Source organism: Opisthocomus hoazin, chromosome 7 (assembly GCF_030867145.1).
Source record: "Opisthocomus hoazin isolate bOpiHoa1 chromosome 7, bOpiHoa1.hap1, whole genome shotgun sequence".
Classification (NCBI taxonomy): domain Eukaryota; kingdom Metazoa; phylum Chordata; class Aves; order Opisthocomiformes; family Opisthocomidae; genus Opisthocomus; species Opisthocomus hoazin.
The window spans coordinates 40,831,491-40,851,545 of NC_134420.1; the positions used below are offsets into that span (position 1 = coordinate 40,831,491).

At 38.9% G+C, this 20,055-nt stretch overlaps 1 protein-coding gene across 1 annotated transcript in view; it reads right to left on the bottom strand.

Moving 5' to 3' along the window:
• Positions 1 to 6,813: 6,813 nt before the first annotated feature.
• The window catches only part of STXBP6 (syntaxin binding protein 6), a 135,544-nt gene continuing 122,302 nt past the window's right edge, over positions 6,814 to 20,055 (bottom strand). Inside the window, exons 5-6 of the mRNA XM_075426184.1 lie at positions 13,761 to 13,918; positions 6,814 to 9,929 (exon numbers count right to left, since the gene is read on the bottom strand). Of these exons, the coding sequence (XP_075282299.1) occupies positions 9,906 to 9,929; positions 13,761 to 13,918 (182 nt within the window). The 3' untranslated portion in view covers positions 6,814 to 9,905. The remainder of the gene's footprint in view (positions 9,930 to 13,760; positions 13,919 to 20,055) is intronic.

Sequence of the window (20,055 nt, forward strand, 5' to 3'; positions counted from 1 at the left end):
TTGTCCTGTTCCATGTTGGTTTTTTTTGCAATACAGTCTCTTTCACTTCAGCTCACAATCCCAATGCCTGATTTCTGAATTCCAAAAGCAGAGAGAGGTAAAAATTTGAAGAGCTTTTTAATTTCATTCAGCTGATTTATGAAAACAGCTCAAGTTAGGCTACCTGAAATACTGTTTGCAGTACGAAATCCTATAGCAAATACAATTACAATATTGCACAATATGAATATATCTGATGCTTTATTATGATTTATCTTCTTTTCCTTGAATTAATACTTCCATGCTTTTAGGAGGGAAGGTTCATGTGTTGCAAAAGGGCAGTTTAACGAATGCTGACACTGACAAGGTGCTCTGTGTGGCTCTGACACAGAGATGCTTTTGTTCCTCACACTAACCCAGAGAATGTCAGAGAACTGTTTAAGCACAAGGCGACAGCCATTTTCCCCTCACAGATGCTGAAGCCTGTGACAAAAGGCACTCACACACAGCATTCCCTCAGATAGCTTAAACTGTTTTTTTTCATTGCATGGATACAAATACTTTCAGCCAGAAAGATGACAGCTTCTTGCAGTGCTTGTAAAATCCAAGTAGAGAAGCAATGAGATTTTACGGCTGCCTTTGTCCAGCTTTCCTCTGGTGTCTCTCCAGAAACATTTTGCAACAAGAGATTGGGTTTTGCAGGCAGTGTATACTGCACACCATGAAAGATACTGTATCGCTAGAGCCGGAAGGAAAAAACCTCCGCATCAGAAGCTTACTTTTGTTTCTGATGCTTTTAACAAAAATTTTGTTAAAAAAACTAAAAATGTTTCTATTATAATCCTGACATATTCTACTAGAAATAAAGAGATCTGGAGTTTATAGTCTCAGATCTATATTCTATTCGTGCCCACTAGTTTACTGTAAACTACTTACTTCTATGTCTTGGTTTCTACCTATATGAAATAAATTTGACATTTCTCTTTGAATTCTTGTCACAGAAGGGTGAAAAATACTTCATTCAAGATAAATACCTTGTATTATTACAGCTTCAGCACAGGTTTTGCAGAAAAACCTTTAGCAAGATTAAGGAAGAAACACCTGGGTTGGTGGTCTAGCACTATGAATTTCTGACTGTTAAATCTTGTCCTAAATCCTTTCAGACATGCTGAAACACCTTCACTACAATTTTACCCTTGTGATGTGAAGTATCCTCATTTTTTGTGCAGTGCACATCTAGATCTTCATCTACAAACTGCAACAAACTGCAGTCAAAAGGAGATGTTCAAACCCCAAAGGGCAAGGGCTAAAGCTGGTACTTCAGGTTGGCCTTAAAAATCCCGAGAGTTTAGCTGTGGAGCCACCTCTTAGGATGAGAGACTTGTAAGTGTGCAATAAAAGAAAAATATGACACTGAATGTGGAAAGACTGTACAAAAGTGGGACTAGGAAAGACAGTTGGGGCAGTAAGAGAAGCCATAAATAGCCTTGCACATTTTCTGTGCCAAACTGAGACAGTGGAAGTATGAAGCACACCCAGTCAATGAACACAAAAACATAACCTCTTCCTTCCCACCTACTTTTCCTCTTTCAGCGTCATTGCAGAGATTGCCATATAGAATAAAGACTTCAGAAAAAAATGATTTTAACCTAATACCTACTAAGTTGAGGTAATTAGCAACAGCTAACAGTTAATGATGCTTTCCTATGAATGGATGCTAAGAGTTATGAAACCTTGCCTGGCAGACAAATGGCACCTTTCTCAGCCATCTGTCTTACAAATGATCCTATATGTACAGCTATTATTTCAGTCAGACACTGGCAGCTCTGCAACTGTTCATGACCTCGGTGAAAAATAGTGCCTGTCATGCAGCTTGAGTGCTCCGACGTTTAACAGACCTGTTTTCAGCTTGTCTGAAATGCTGAACAACTGCACATGGGGAAATAGCAGAAAAGAACAGGTAAGATAAAACCCAAGGGTACTCACAATTCTCTATACGTCAGTTTAAAACCCCTCAGGACGGTCTCCTAGAAATTTTGCTAGAGCTCACTGATAAAATTGCAGATCGTTCTGTACCCACTTGTGAGAAAACACTAACAGCAAGCTCTGCACCACGGCTGTCCTCTTCCCCAGGAGCTGCATCATCACAGGACTCACCTGGCCATTAAACTTTATCACCTCTTCTGACCTGCTCACGTGGTGACCCAGAAGTCTCCAACCCTTCCCTCACCTTAGAATTCAGCTGCTGTTGATCTGCAGCATGAGCAGTGCTCACGTTTCCCGACCGCTGAAGAGCAGTATTGGGATGCTTCCGGCTGAGCTGAACTCTCTCACAAGCCTCAAATGAATGAATGTAGCAATCTATTATTAAAGCTAAATGCCTTTTATCAGAGTGCCAACAATACCTACAACACTAAGGATCTCACAGCTGCCATAAGTGTTTCCAGATGGGGTGTTTAACAAAACTGGTAGATGTTTTGGAAAGACGGATTCTCATTAAAATCTTAATACTTCCCACAAGTAAACGCACTTCTTGTAGAAATCCTTATTTTCTGATCATGCTAAACCAAAGAAAGGTTTACTGTATCTCTTCTTTCTGAAATAGGAAAAAACCTCGACTCACTAATCTGGCTGAAAACCAGCATGTTTGCATATGTTCACAGAATCACAGAATCACAGAATAGTAGGGGTTGGAAGGGACCTCTGTGGGTCATCTAGTCCAACCCCCCTGCCTAAGCAGGGTCACCTACAGCAGGCTGCACAGGACCTTGTCCATGCGGGTCTTGAATATCTCCAGAGAAGGAGACTCCACAACCTCCCTGGGCAGCCTGTTCCAGTGCTCCGTCACCCTCAGAGGGAAGAAGTTCTTCCTCATGTTCAGACGGAACTTCCTGTGCTTCATTTTGTGCCCATTGCCCCTTGTCCTGTCTCTGGGCACCACTGAAAAGAGCTTGGCCCCATCCTCCTGACACCCACCCTTCAGATATTTGTAAGCATTTATAAGGTCCCCTCGCAGCCTCCTCTTCTTCAGGCTGAACAAGCCCAGTTCCCTCAACCTCTCCTCATAGGGAAGATGCTCCAGTCCCCTCACCATCCTCGTAGCCCTCCGCTGGACTCTCTCCAGTAGCTCTTCATCTTTCTTGAACTGGGGAGCCCAGAACTGGACACAGTACTCCAGATGAGGCCTCACGAGGGCAGTGTAGAGGGGAAGGAGAACATCCCTTGTCCTGCTGGCCACACTCTTCTTGATGCACCCCAGGATCCCATTGGCTTTCTTGGCAGCCAGGCCACACTGCTGGCTCATGGTTAACCTGTCGTCCACCAGGACGCCCAGGTCCCTCTCAGCAGAGCTGCTCTCCAGCAGGTCCACCCCAAGCCTGTACTGGTGCATGAGGTTGTTCCTCCCCAGGTGCAGGACCCTGCACTTGCCCTTGTTGAACCTCATCAGGTTCCTCTCTGCCCAGCTTTCCAGCCTATTCAGGTCACACTGAATGGCAGCACAGCCTTCTGGTGTATCTACCACACCTCCCAGTTTGGTGTCATCAGCAAACTTGCTGAGGGTACATTCTAACTCTTCATCCAGGTCGTTGATGAAGAAGTTAAACAAGACTGGGCCCAGTACTGACCCCTGAGGGACACCACTTGTCACCAGCCTCCAACTAGACTCAGCGCCGCTGATGACAACCCTCTGAGTTCTGCCATTCAACCAGTTCTCTATCCACTTCACCGACCACTCATCCAGCCCACACTTCCTCAGCTTCCCTAGGAGGATATCATGGGAGACTGTGTCGAAAGCCTTGCTGAAGTCAAGGTAGACAACATCCACGGCTCTCCCTTCGTCTACCCAGCTAGTCATGTCATTGTAGAAAGCTATCAGATTGGTCAGGCATGATTTCCCCTTGGTGAATCCATGCTGACTACTCCTGATAACCTTCTTTTCTTCCACTTGCTTCATGATGGCCTCCAGGATAAGCTGCTCCATCACCTTTCCCGGGATGGAGGTGAGGCTGACCGGCCTGTAGTTCCCTGGGTCCTCCTTCTTGCCCTTTTTGAAGATTGGAGTGACATTGGCTTTTCTCCAGTCCTCGGGCACCTCTCCTGTCCTCCAGGACCTCTCAAAGATGATGGAGAGTGGCTCAGCAATGACATCCGCCAGCTCCCTCAGCACTCGTGGGTGCATTCCATCGGGGCCCATGGATTTGTGGACATCCAGATCACTTAAGCAATCCCTCACACAGTCCTCCTCGACCAAGGGAAAGTCGTCCTCTTTGTAGGCTTCTTCTCTTACCTCCGGGGCCTGGGATTCCTGAGGGCCAGTCTTAGCACTGAAGACTGAAGCAAAGAAGGCATTCAGTAGCTCTGCCTTCTTCGCATCCTCCGTCACCAGGACACCTGCCTCATTCAGCAGCAGCCCCACGTTGTCCCTAGCCTTCCTTTGGCTGCTGATGTAGTTGAAGAAGCCCTTCTTGTTGTTTTTGACATCCCTTGCCAGCTTCAATTCCAGGTGAGCCTTGGCCTTCCTCGTCGCATCCCTGCATGCTCTCGCCATGTTTCTGTACTCTTCCCAAGTGGCCTGCCCCTCTTTCCACATTCCATGGACCTTTCTCTTCTGCCTGATCTCCGCTAGAAGCTCCTTGTTTAACCATGCAGGTCTCCTGCCTCCTTTGCTAAATTTCTTTCTCAGGGGGATGCATTGCTCCTGTGCATGGAAGAAGTGTTGTTTAAAGAGCGACCAGCACTCATGGACCCCCCTGCCTTCGAGAGCCCTGGCCCACGGGATTCCTCCCAGTAGCTCCTTGAAGCGGGTAAAGTCAGCCCTCCTGAGGTCCAGGGTTTTGATCCTGCTTATCGCCCTGCTTCCTCCACGCAGGATCCTGAACTCAACCATTTCATGGTCACTGCAGCCGAGTCTACCTCCAACCTTCACAAGGTTGAAGATTTGCTTTTTGACACAATATGAAACCCTATCCAAATTTTCTGGTTTATTTTTTATCACATTTCCTTTCTGCTCTATTCAGAAGAAAATACTTACGACAGAGGAAAACTCTTTGTCCTCTGATCTTTAGCAGTAACAGAATTTCAACACAATACAGGCTTGAACTTTACTTCCTCTGCAAAAGTTATTACCACTTTAGCTACCATCAGAGCGCTGTGAAATTGTTTAAAACCTCAGTTAGAATATTGTTAGATGCCTACTTTCTACACTTCTAAAGCCATGTGACTTCCCTAGCCAACAAGCTTCCTTTTATACCCTGAATACTTGGCCTTAAACACTGAAGATCTGCTGTACTACTACGCCTCCATGAAACAGTATCTTGTACACTCAGTTTAGCGCTGCTCATTGTGAAAATAATAAATTACTTCTTGTCTGTAATCCCTAGTCAACCTCTGCCAATGCTAGCCACCGTCTCATTAATTATCTATTAAAAAATGTAACCATAGTTCACAATTCGGATTGTACGAGGTGACACCAGACAAGAAGATAGTAACACCTCAAATAATTAAAGTATAATTGAAACATATATATAGAACACCATACAGTACTCCCAGATGATGTATGAAACAAGCCGAAATTATGTGCTATGAAGTGGATACTGAGGTTTCAGAATCATGGGAAAAACTAGTGTTAATATAAGTTCATGTCATTACCCCACTGGTAGGTGACCACTTCCATGACAGACTAATATTGAAAAAAAGTAAAGCAATTTTTAATCTGAGACATTGCAAGCCTTAGCAAGTACTGCATAGGTCTACTGATCTACTCACTACTTGAAGTAGTGCATATCTTCATTGACTGTGACTTGCAGCTGAAGGTGACGGGCACCTTCGTCTGATTTTCTCAGCAAATATCATGCCTTCAGGAGCGTGGGAGCAACAACGTTCTCCAACACACTCAACATACTAGCTTGTCTTTTACCCAGAAATCCTAGTGTGTTCAATTAGTAAACGTTCATGCTTAAGTCTCTTTCATGACTCAAACAACACCCCCTATCATTTTTATCATCAATTATCCACAACAGCAGATTAGGCCGGATTTATGAAAATCATAAGCTCAAGCAAAAAATGCCAACATGGTGAAATTGGTCTAAAAAGCTGCTCAGAAAATGAACCAAATATTTTTCATATTCTTACAGGATAAATATACAATAACGATGGAAAAGAACTGCCATATTCTTATGTGTAAACTACAACAAAATGCTGTTCTGATCAAGTTTGTTTCTGATCCACCAGAGATCCATTTCTTTCACTAGAAGTTTCACAGAGTCTGGGCATTGGGTATGTATGGCATTCAACATCAGATGGATGACATGCACTCTATCAAAAAAAAAAAAAAAAAAAGAGATGGCAGCAAAGTCAGTTCACATTTGATATGATCCTTCTGCAAGTAGCCCTCATTCGAATATATCGGATTGCTTCTCTGTCTGTGGAAGAATTCCACCGTTAGTCTTATTCCTGTCGGGAAAATTGCTGTTGCTTTGATAAAAAACTATCAATAAAATTAGATGGCCAAAGAAAACAATAACAATTTGAGAATAAGCATTTTATAACAAATTAAAAGCGAATTAGCACCAAAGTTCTTTTTAATGTATAGAGCCTCTACATAGGATGCTAACTTAAACGTGTTAACCACCATCTGGAATCTGCTTGGATATGAAATCCTTCAACCTAGCTCCCACTACTACTTCTTTAAGTATAGTACTCTTTCTAAAGTTTTCCTCATTACAGCAGAAACTAATTTTTATTCAGTTTTGTTAGAGTGAATATAAATCTGTAATCTACAAATCATTTATATTTTCATTGGACAATTCAAACAATCCAAAGACAGTTTTCTTTTGATCACAGTTAAAGTGTTTAATGACAAAATCTGGATTTCCAGTAATGACTCAAGAGAGCAGGTCCCACTTTTTTTTCCCCAGATTGGCACAAAATAATTTTTACATCTTTGAGAACTTTCAAGGAATTGGTTACAATAGATATCAGCAAAGTATTACAATTCCGGCATATCATAGCAAAACCTACCTATCTTTAAGATCACTTATTAGAAAGCACATTTTTGTTAATATTTCACATAATGCAGAACTTTTGCTAGACACAAAAGTAGCCTTTTAAGACAGTTTACAGTACAGTAGTCAAGTCTAACCATACATTACTTTTATTCTTTGCAGAACTTTGAAAAGATAAAGAAACTATTGATGTTGTTACAATTTACAAATACATTCTTCCATATGAAATATTAACCTGAATTATAGTATGTGTTATGTACATGACTATCTAATAGTACTAGGTTGCACACACTACAAGCTAAGTTCCAGAAGGAAATTGCAATGCTATAAGATTTACCTTTGGATATAAATTTCTATACCTCTGATTTTTTTCCTAAAAACTACCAAATCTTGTAGTTTAGTGAACAGCAAGAACAAAGTAAACACACAGACAAACCGCTTTTCCTTCATTCAGTAACACTAGGTTACTTAGAATTCCCATAGTAAATGGCTTTTGATGGCTGGATAAAAAGTCCTGAGTTATGACACATAACACAATACACTTAACTGAAGGACATTAAAAAAAATACTGAAAAACTGTCAGTGAGACTAAAGTAATGTTTCAGAACAGCTCAACTCACAAAAGGTCTGGAACTTAGCAGTGCAACTCTGACCTTGTCCTGTCCAGCTGATATTCATATAAACACCTGAAAACCTATGCCTTTTTAGCTGCATTTAGACAACTATTTCTTTTCAGGTTTATCTGTTCTGGGGTTTAGACATTTCTTCTGAATTATTGACAAGTTTAGAAGACCAGCTAGATGGCAGCAGTTCAAAACCTAATCCTTCTTTCTCTCAAGAGAAAGACTTGTGAGGTTAGCAGCAGAATATAGTTTAAAAAGTAAGAGCAGAAAAGATGACAACAGAAGATAGCTATGTGGTAAAAAATGTACTCCCTGATTTTGAATGCAGCTATGTTTTAAAAAAACAGCCCAACATTTTGTCTCTAGCAGGTTTAATTTCTAATGAGGGACTGTGTTCCTGGTTAATTTGCAGAAATACCCACAGCCATTACAACAGTGCTCAGAAAGCTACTGACATTTCAAGGGCAAGTGTTAATTGTATGTAGCTAAAGGGAGTGTTCAGAACTTGTGTGGTTAATGAGCCTGTTCTGACTTGTAGCAGATGTGGCCAAATTCCTTTTCAGTTGACAGTGCTGGAAGCAGTAACTGTTAGAGCTGATGCTAAATAGATCTAAATGATTGTACGGAAGTAAACAGATGACAAATTTACCCCTTCTCTCACTCAATTCCCAGTGTAAAAACTAAATAAAAAGCTTCATACAAAACAGTTTAAATTACATAAAAAAGCCAGAGTTTGAATGCAGTCGGTTAACTCGACAGCGTCCTTAGTTCAAATGTGAATGTTTTCCTAAAGCCAAGCATCTTTTTACAAAATGGGTATTTCCAACAGATTTTCAGTTACTTCAGCTTGCAGTAACTGAAATATTCTCAGTTACTACAGCAGCTTTTATCTTTCTTACAAGCACTGCTCTGAGGACTTTAGACTGTTTAAAGCGTCATTAATACAAAAAAATCTTATTCTACATTGAAAATGAAAACTACAGTACATTCACATAACACCAACTTTTTGACTCTCTGGTAAGATGAGGACAGAAGTGAAGAGCAGGCATCTTCAGAAGACGCAGGCTGAAACTTCTGCTAGGATTTCTGTTTCTAGCTCACCGGTTTAAAAAAAAAAGTGTCCCTTTTTTTTTTTCCTTCATTCTAGAAGCATAGTAGAATGTCTTAAAAAGTGTTAAGAAAACAGCTGTGAAGGAAAAGAGTAACCTGCTTATTTTTCTAAGAGAATGCAGTGCATACAGTGAATAAAGAATGCAGTAGGGAGTCACCCTTCCAGCGAGAATACATATTGAAAACCGAGATGCAAACTAGAAGTTATGATTCTAATGTACCAAGACATGCTTTTTCAAAGCCTCTACTTCAAAAATCAGAAAACTAGCTAATACAAAATCATTCTAATCAGACAATTTTTTGAAGTGTTCCCCAAAATTCTTACTATAGGACTTATGAAAAAAAGATGACTTGAAAAGCGGTGCATTCTGATTTTCCCAAGCCTTTGCATTCTCATTTACATAGACCTCTAGCCACAGAATCACAGGTAAAAAGAAAATGAAATGTTATTTTATATCAGATTACTATATTCTAGATTGTGTTTGAGGCAGAGCTATGACTGTACAGATGTAAAAATTATTTTTTTCCTAAAGCATACATTCCATAGGTTTCATTATACTATTCAAATAACCAATCCGGAAGGGAAAATCGAAATATTCAAAATGCAGCAGTGGTAACAGATTCCCCTATGAAATTCAGATATGCACTTCTGTATGCTGGTGATGGCACATGCAAGACTTCCTACACTGGGCAGAAGAAACAAGTTTTCTGTTTCCCAGGACAAAGCAGCCTACTCTCCACTATGGTTACAACCCCAGGTGTTTAATTTCAACATTCACATTCTGCTCATGCTACATAAAATGAAGAAAAGTATACTCTTTCTTTGGATTTTATTTCTACACATGTCCATAACCAGTTAGATATTTTTCTGTACAACTGTGGAAGAATATTACTATTTCAATCCTGATCAGCTTGTCATTTGGTTCAGTTCCCGTGTTTGTTTTCACTCCTGTAACAACCGAAATACAGGTAGAAAGTACTGCAGGACTGTGTAGCAATACTACAAAAGAGAAACAAAAGTAAGTCAAAAAAGGTAGAAATGCAACACTTATTCCTGCACAGAAACTGAAAAAATGCATCTCCACTGAACCGGAAGAAAAAAGCACACAGAAGTCTGGATCTCCTGTAAGAACTGCTGAACGTAGCCTCTTCAGTTTCTCTCGGGAAGATTTCAGCTTCAGGCAGTATCTCAGCATTTGTGCTTCATGGCAAGCTGAAAAACAAAGGGAAAAATGAACCGAAGAGAGATCACACGTAATGACAGCTATATCAAGCTAATGTGGCTAGTCAGGATGAGAAAATCTTGTTAAATGAATTCTCCAAAAGGTGCCTGAAATCCACAACTTCTTTGCACACAGATATGTAGAGTTGTTCCCTTTGCTGTGATAGATATGCAAAGCCTCCCTTTGCTATGCTCAGGCAGCAGGATTTATCTGCTTTCATAGCTGTATTTCCCAATGTTCCAGTATTGTGCTATCTGTGAGGAGGGCTAGAGCAAGATGCTAGGAACAAAGACATGCTTAAAAGAACGGTCATTTAGACCTAATGATTTGGATTGTTAAATACAACCAGAAATTCTAGACAAGTAATTTAAAACACCTGTTCAGCAGCTCTGCCACTACATAAAGATGGAAAATTAAGGATTAATTGACTTTCTACCTATGTGATTACTGAAGTAATTAAAAAATGGACTTAAAGCTGAGAATGAGAGGGAGAAGAAAGAGCTAAAGTGAGTTAAAGCCTGTACAAAAAGCACAGACAAACTGACTTCGGCAAACCAAACTGAGAACTTAGTTTTAGGCTCTGTATCATAAAAAATTGGTATCTGTAGATAATAGCATGGTATACAAAACTGAGATGAGTGAATCCTCTAGGAAGTTACCTAGAAACCAGAATTGTTAGGGGCAGTTAAAACTCCCTCATTTGCTACCAGTGAAATGCTGACTAATAAATGACTCAAATTTAATTGACGTAAGCCTTTAATATTTAAGGACCTGGTTATAAATATGCCATTTTAAAAAAACATTATTTGTTGAGATATACCAGAAAGGCATTTCAGCACAGAAGAAGTCCAACCCACACTTATCTTTCCCCCTCAAACAACAAGAATATTTTTCAGAAATACATGTCTTTAGCAGGTAACTCTGACAGCAAGTCTTTATTACACAGAATCCGTAATTCTGAGCTCTTGTGCAGTCACCAAGGGGAAGGAATTTTTAGAGGCAAACAAAGAAAGTGAAGCAGGTGTCATAAGGAGGATTTGATAGATACCCTGAGCTAAGTTCCAGCCTTTACACAACCAAATATAGATATATGCTTTCATTCAACAAACTGACAGCCAAAACAGAAGCACTCTGGGAGTGCCATTGTTTCTGGTGCAAACTAAGTAGTAGTTTGTTTGTTTTTTTTTTTTTACAGGTGACTAAGGTGTTTTTTAAAGATGCTAGAAAAAGTACTCCTATGCCATGCATCTTCCACTGTCTCCATTATATCTCAAAATAACCTGACATATAGCTGAAGTAATGCCCAGACATACAAATTAAGCTGTAAGAAAAATCTATATCCAGTCATTATACTATAGTGGTGAAATAAATTATGGGCTGACAATAATTCAAAGTACTTTTACTGTTTACTGAAGGCAACTGTAAAGCAACCAAAATGGGACCCCTGCTTTGCTGCGCAAAGTGTTCACAAACACTAGTTGGTGAAAATTGGTGCCTTTCTCTTCGCTGTCACTGTTTTGCCAGAAAGTTACAATTTTGTTATTTAAGCAACACTCAGCTGGACCTCGCTTTTCTGGTTTCACTGGAGTAGTATGTTCTCTTTTACGTACAAACACCATCTAAGGTCTGAGTAGCAGCTGCCCCTCAAAGACTTCACCAGCAGAACATTAACAAGAAACTATACCGTACTTATTCCTAAATGTTTCACCAAAACCCCAACGAAAAGGCTCTTGCCCAGCAAAGCACACCACCATAAAATATCAGTCTCTCTAACCTAATACATTCTGGGGTGGCCGCCCTGTGCATTTTTGTGAAGTAAGAGTAGAAGAACTGCAGGACTAATGAAACTCTAAGATACAATTCAAGATTTGGGGCACCAATACAGAAAAATTTGCAAGAAAAAAAAAATGTTATAAAACCCACTTTACTAAGTTATCCTTATGATCAGTAAGATGACAAGTATTCATTTGCAGTCCTCTGTATTTTGTTTTTTTCAAACACAAAGGTGTTATTTTCTTGTTAAAAAGACAAAACCCAAGTATTTATTACAAACCCTTAACTATCACCCTCTGAAAGACTGTCACACTCCTGTTTCAGACAGCTGGTAATTGGAACAGCTTCAACAGGCACATGGCCTCACACTCCCCTGAGGAAGACTGGTAATCTGTAGAATGACTAGCAGGAAGGATTCACAAATCTCAGCCCAGCACACAGTCCAAACGGAGATTATCCTTTTCTACTCTGTATCACTTAAACGTTTCCTGCAGAAACTGTTCTCGCTTACTGCCACAGAAAAATGTAAACTGGAATGACTATGTACAAAACACTGACTGAGAATTTTCCCCTATTTCTATTTGATAAAAAGGTAAAATACTTCTATCGCATATGTTTTTAGCTTCTCCACCATTCCTGCTATGTTCCTCTCCAATTTTTAAAAATTATTACATCAGGATTCTGTAAACTTTTATTTCTAAATATGGTACAGCACAGGCTATCAAGGATGGTATTTTTATTACAATGCTGCGTACTTTAATCCTGTGATTATTAAAATAAGATTTTCCAAGTAGAACCTGTTCAAAAGATTTGTTTCTGTTCACAGCATATCTTCATCTGTGGAACTCCTGTTCTGGACACATGGAAGATAAAAGGGCAACACACGCTAATGAAACCTATTCAAATCTTAATCAAGATACAAAGTGGCCCAACTATCAGAGGCTTTTTTGTTTTTTTGAACTCACTACTAAGCAGTGCCCTGTGTTTTACTCTAAAGCAGCAAACTTGCTGCCCCCTATCCCAGAAGCAGTGGTAGGCTGCCGTGTAAGGTTGGTTTTAGGAGCTGTCATAGTCATAATCACTGGGGGGGAGGGGGAAGGTGGGGGTAGGGGAGAAAGTGGTGGTGTTAGATGGAAGAGTCCAAGAGCAGACTCATACCATACTCAGGTGACTAACCTGAACCACGATAATCTAAACTGACCACAAAATAGAGTATTATCCTGGTAATACTAAAATAAGTTGCTTTGTGACATTTTCAAGACTACATAATACAGAAGCTTGTATAGAACTGCAAGATATCAAACCAGGATTTCTACTGCCGATGCAACAGTCGGGCATCGTTTGGCATAAGCATGATAAAGCCTAATGCACATGCTAAGTGGCAAAATTATCAAACTTGCACGCTAAAATGGTTGTGTACGTATAGAAAATATTTAACCTTTATTTTTTTCTGAAAAATCATTCTGTCTGCTGTGGCTGTGTCATGCAGCCACCAAATCAAATGCTGTGGATGCTCAGAATTTCTGTCACAGAGATGGAAGCTCAGCACCATTATGCACATGCAGAAGCAACAGGCAAAGTACTATCAATACCTTCCACCAAGAATAGGGAACGTCCATACATGCCTGAGACGGAACAGTTCCTCAAAATCCGCATAAATAACATTTCCAGACACAAAAAGATACCTCTTCAGAAACAGTCACTGACCTATGACTGCTTATCACAGGGGATTAACAGCAATTTCACTATACTGCTGCACAAAGTACGAGAAATGGTTCCAAACAGTAGTGGGAAGACTGATTTGAAATATACTTCAGGAAGGTGATGATAGGTAGTTTCTATTCCAGTGACAATGCTGCAAACCTCAGATCTATACACAGAAGAAGTTATACACAAGAAAACTGCTAAGTGAGGAACAGTACCAATGAAAACAGCAAGCTGTTTGTAAACAGTGACTGTCTGCAATTCTTTTCTAGAGCTTCCTCCCCTTGCTATAAAGGAATGTGTGACACTGACCTACTGAGAGTCTTGTTCCACCAAAATCTTACCTTGTGTGCAGTTTCCGCAAACTGCTGAGCACTGTTTTTCAGCTCCTCTGTCTTTTCTTCTGCTCGACCTAGCCTTTCGCCACGCTCATTCAAAGCCTGACTCGCCTTCTGTACTGCACTTGTCACACTGTCTGCTGCTGAATGGAGTATGCTGTTTCCTGCGATATCAAAAAAAACCTATTAGAACATGCAAATACATGTATGCTTTGTATTAAATACAACTACTTTCATCTACAATGTTCTACAGCTGATGTGTTATCTGCTAGCTTACCATCTAGCCGCATTTTGGATAATGGCGTAAGTTATTGTTTTCTCACTCAAACTATGTTATGAATGAATTATAAACAAATACCACATGGCAACATAATACTTAGGGAATCTAAAGAAGCAGTGTACATAAATTAGCTATGTATTATTTTTTTAAACCTTATGCTCATACATCATTTCAGGAAGCTATTCTACTAAACCAGTGAAACCATTCACACGTGCACGTAGCTTCTTCACAACACTCTCACATTAATATAGATTAACTTTCATTGGAAGTTGCAATATTTCCTCGGAGAATAAAGGATTGACACCACAGAACATATCTGTGTGAATTCACCATTTTTTCCATACTATAATCATTATAATAATATTTCATTTACCATTGCACCCCAAACACTATTATTACAGTTATTTTATGCTGCTCTATCTCTCTTTGACCCTTCACCAGATGGAGCACCAGCCATGTTTTATGTGACAACATACTGTATTTCAACCTTCATATTTAAAGTCCCAGCAAGGCTCAATATCTTCTAAGCCTTTAGCTTTACCATCCAATTCATCTTATCAGTGTCTCTGCTTCTTCTCTGGCACACAATGAAGTAGTTTCTTCAAGTTCTCAACAGAACTGCATTTCTTCTCCACATTTATCCCTTCTAAACGCTGACTCTTTACACTACTCCTTTCTACACTGCTTCTCAACAGAAAGGATTATCCTCTTTCTGGAATGAACTGCTGATGAATGTTTATAATATGGACCACAGTACAAGCTGAAAATTCTTCACAGAAAGTTACGCATCATCAGTATGAGCTGGTACATATTAAAATACGTGGGACAAAAAAATTTTGTCCTGTCCTTTAACCTTTTCAGCAAAAGGATTAGTAAAAATTCAACTTTTCGTAATACAGTAGTCCCTTCCCATCTTCCAGAAGCTTTAAAACTTAATCTACCCTACAGGGAATTTATTACTTCGCAATTTGTTGTCACAAAGGCACTGCGAGAGTCAGAAAGCCGATACAGCGACAGTATTCGCCACTAGGCACATTCTCAATGCCAGTTTTCTAAACTGCCCCAAATATTGTAAACACACAGAGCCTTTTTTCATAGCATTAAAACCAAATATGTAACACTTTTAAATTAATTATGCTGGTAAAAGGTAAGAGACTAGCTCAACACACAAAGCTGAACTGAGCACTAGAGCAATTCTGCTCTTATAACAAAGTCTGCTGTTCTTACAGACATACAAAACCAAGTGAAAATAAACACAAACCTACTGCTTCTAGCAGTGATCTGAAAAGTGTGTCTACTTCAAAAACATTGCCAGGTTGAAAAATAAAACCCAAACATTAATTTGAAGGGTTTGGTGATTAGTTTAATAAGGAAAAAGAAGAACAAAAGACCCATTCAGACTCATTTTACAGATAATACTCATTTCCTTAGAAACAGCAAACAAACAGTGAAGAGTGAAACTGAAGGTTGCCCCAAGTAGCCTGCGGCACCACAGTACAATCTGTGCATACAGGAACTCTTCAGACAGAAACCTGCCTTAAAATTTTATTAAACTAAAACACAACTAGTTTCAAACTATGGAGGTGGGGGAGGGACCCAAGAACCTACACACAATGACTCGCATATGATGAGTCAATATGCGAAATACCAAGCGAAGAGCACCCTGGCCTCTTGTATACCAATGTTGTTACATTTTTCATATCAGCAAATAAAAATAATGTATATATAGGATGTGGAAGAGCTACAGGTTTGGGTTTTTTTTTTTTTCTATTTTTGCATGGAACAAAGAAGCAGCATTTAGAAAATGCAAATAACGATTGGCATTAATGTTCAGGAGATGAATATCTGAGAATACCTGGAGTTAGAATTTGTAGAGACAGAAATGAAACTTCCTCTTTTCAAGTGGTCTCTCTTCAGACACTGAGGAGTCTGATACTAACACTGAAGAACTTTAAGTATTGCACACTTTCTTACATCCGGATTTTTCAGTCAACTGTTATTTTGTTCATAATTTGCTCATTTCAAGCCAGTTCTTAGGAGATTATTTTGGCTTCTGTTCAGGTAATGTTTCCAACAAACACAAGTACTGGGCAACACCACACTGGAAATAGTTTCCCTTTTTTGGTGGTGTGATCTAAAGGCTTTAACCTCTTATATAAATCAGTGCTAGTTTTCTAGGATAAGAGTTTGACAAGCTCTCAACACTGAATTAACTCTGTTGTTGCTTTACAAGATCACAAAGCTTCTGCTGAATTCAAGGGAAGCAGGGTACATGAAGAGCTTTATGAAACTAAGGATCTTCTGAAGTCTTAAAGTGTTGGGGAGTAGAAGTTAACACACATTGCTGACCTTCTGTCAATGTCCATAGGAAACTGCAGAATGAAAATGTTCTGTATTTTCTATATTCTTGAAAATATCAGGATTTGTGGCCAAAGATTGATATCTATTCTCCATATTGTTTTCAGTGGAGAAGAAAGAACTTGGAAGTTTGGCACAATGATAACTATTTTTCTTTTTAGCTAGTACAGGTAAGATCTGCTGTATTTTTCTATGGGCAGTGACTTGCAGAAGCTGCTATTCCAAGACTGTTTGGGAGAATTACTTTTGGATAATCTTTTCCAATGGAATGTCAGTAAAATAATAACAAAATCCACTGTAATTTATGAGCAACACACAAACCCATGTGTCAGTAGTCCACTGAATTTCATCAGTGCATTTCATGTGTAGGTGGTTTCTGGTATGACTGACTATGCCTTGTCCCTATATTAGTATCACTGCAATAGCAACACTTGTACTGGATTTATTAGAGACTCATTCCTATGAATGAATCACCTACAACCTGCAAAATTTTCAAGCTGTTCTTCAGGAAATAACTGCTACTATTTAGGATCTCCAAAGAAGTTTGTTCCATGACTGAACAACAAAACTGCCTAAACTGTACCCACTTAGGTGTAAACTTAGGCCAACCACCTGCCCTGAGCCACTGAAATAGAACTTACACAAAATCTGACATTTAAGATCTCTTTCCTAGAGTCTCGAAATACTGCTTTCTACCTTTGCTTAGTTTTTACCAAAGACATGACAACCGTTGCTAACCACTTTTTATTTTGGCTCTATGAAGAGTCTGAGGGATTTAAGGACTTCTCATCTACTAGGTGAGAGACACAAGCTCCTCAATGGAAGACTTTCAACAGCTTTACATACACATCTTCTCAAGAAAGAGGCTTTATAACACTTGCAAGATGAGATAAACACCACCAAAATATTGGTATAGGTTAGCTGATGTTCTGAGTTGTTTTTAGCAGGAAAGCACTTGCATTATTCACAAGATGTTCAACACTAAGGGCCTGGGATCTAAAATTTTGCGTGGCTACAGTTTTCACTGCAGGCAGAAAAGAGCTGCGTGTTTGTGTTGCTGTTTTCTCTAAGGTATACAGGGATCCTTCTGTTATTGAAGCACCTATATATCTTTCTATAGCTCTCCAGAACAGATCCCAGCAGTTGAGACTACAGACTTTTCTCTTTCAAATAAAAATGAAAGGAAAACAGAAAAGTTTACATATTTTGTCATTTTATTAAACAGCTTTTTTTGAAGTCTATGTTAAGGGCAAGCACACAGCTTTTCACTATGTAACAGTATTTGCAGAATCACTAAGTGGAGCAAATATTGCCTGATAATATGGGGAAAATATATATTAAGCTCGGTATAAATACAAAGTATTAGGTTAATATTAATTTCTAGTATCAGCAAAACATGTATGTTTAAGCCAACTGCAGTTTGAAACTAAACAAATCAAGCTTAAAATCAGTGGATTTCTTCATTTAGTTTTGCTATATATAAAAGCACAGAAACATACTGCTAATTTATTTTCAGTTACTCAAACAAGTGGCTTAATAAGGTTGCTTCTAATGCAGGTTTTTCTTCTATAATACTTTTTGTCTTATTTTCCGAGGTTGTCTACCCAGAGGAAAGGAACACGCAGGTTTCCAAATCAACTATAGCTACACAGCTTAGTAATAAAATTTGCTAAGCAAATTATGCATTTTATTTTGAATTTGCTGTAGTGAAATACAAACTATTGGAATAAAACTCTCCTCTCCCCTTACAAAATTCATTTAGTGACATGTATAATTATACATAGCATTACCGGGGCCCAAAGGTGCAGAAATAGCAGAAGGGCAGCGGCCCGTGGCCCTGGGATGAGTGCTTTAGACCTGTGACCCTAGAAGTATTACTTGCTTATGGACATAAAAAATGAAGAAACAACACTTTGCAGGAAGTGCTGCAGCTCCCCTAAGACTCAATTTTAAGTTTTTGGCTCTTAAGATCACCAGCTCTATCAGAGGGTCTTGCAGCCCATGGAATCAGGTGACTTTGCTTTAAGCTTTTTATCATGCACAAGAGAAAAGTACATCCTTAACCCACCACATTCAGTACCTGAAATTTGTAGAGATACTATCATCAATCAGAATGGGAACTGGTCTATTTGTTGAAGAAACTAATTAGTCTCTAGAGATACCATTATGTAGTCTGGATGATTTGTTTTAACATACATTCATAAAAGGTTCATCGCATTCTCTATTAGCTATATCAAATGTATTTCAATTCAACACAGAGATTTATCTGTACTTAGTGATAAGACTTTACAGCAACTGATTTGTAAATACAATAATTTACTTTTTGATTGTATATGTATTAACATAGCATTTAGCAACTATCTCCTTCTGAGAAGGAAATAAATACAATTAGCTAAGTTCTGTCTATCACATCAACAAACTTTTTATTTAAAGAAAACAGGTAGTTATGCTTCCCATTGAACTGCATAAAACTGGAGCTGGGTCACTGAATAAAGGTTAAAAGCATAATGACAATCCGTTCAAGTTCATTAACAAGACCACCTCTATCACAACATAATTATTCTATATGCCTACACATGCTATTTACACTCAGATATGCTGCTGCTTCTAGAAGTTCAACAGGAGTTTGGAAACACTGATTGTAAATACAAAGAATGGCTTTTTTCCTCCTTCACTATGTTGCATTTTGTTAACTTCCTGTGCACTCATCACTTAAGAACCAAAAGCACTGAACAATTAAAATACCAATACAAAACTAAAGGACTCCCAGCAGAAGAGAAAGGTGCTGAACATTTAAGAATGAACATATCCTTGTGAAAGAAGGAAGCATCACAGAGATGCTTTTGCAAGTGGGAAAGTGGTCTGAAGGCGGAAAGAGGCTATATAGTATAGCGTTATTTCTCTTCTCTAGTTACTCCTAAACACTTACTGAAAAAGCAGTTTAAATTAACAAATGTCAAATATAAAAAACACCAAGAAGGGAAGAGATGAATACAAATTCTGGGTTTCCTGACAAAGAATAGTGAAAGAACCCTTAAGGCTGTATTTCTAATTATAGCTAAGAATTATTTTCCAGTTTATCTCATCACTCCTTAAAAATGGAGGTGACAAAGACAGAATATAGCTTCAAAAGGGAATTTAGAAAGTAAATCACCTTATAAATTTCTATCTACAATGAATGATGATCTTTTTGACTTATATTACAGACCAGCTTTAAATTCTTTGCTTAGTTACAGCAGCTTTCTAACCTTTCATACCAATGATTATTAGACTCCATATACATATATAAAATTTGATGCAATTATATAGAAAATTACAAAGAAAAAAACCCAGTTTGCTAATATTTTGATCTTGTGTTTGCGTGTTCCAAATCTCTTACTGGCAAATTACTTAAGCACAGGAAAAATGCTCAAGATAAAAAGTAATTTCAGGTCAAATATTTCTGTGACTTTTAAAGATAATAAACCTATTTTTAAACAAACTTAGAATCATAGAAAGTTTTGGGTTGGAAGGGACCCCTAGAGGTCATCTAGTCCAACCCCTTCGCAGCAAGCAGGGACACCGCTAACTAGATCAGGTTGCTCAGAGCCCTGTCCAACCTGGTCTTGAATGTTTCCAGGGATGGGGCCTCCACTACCTCTCTGGGCAACCCGTTCCAGTCCT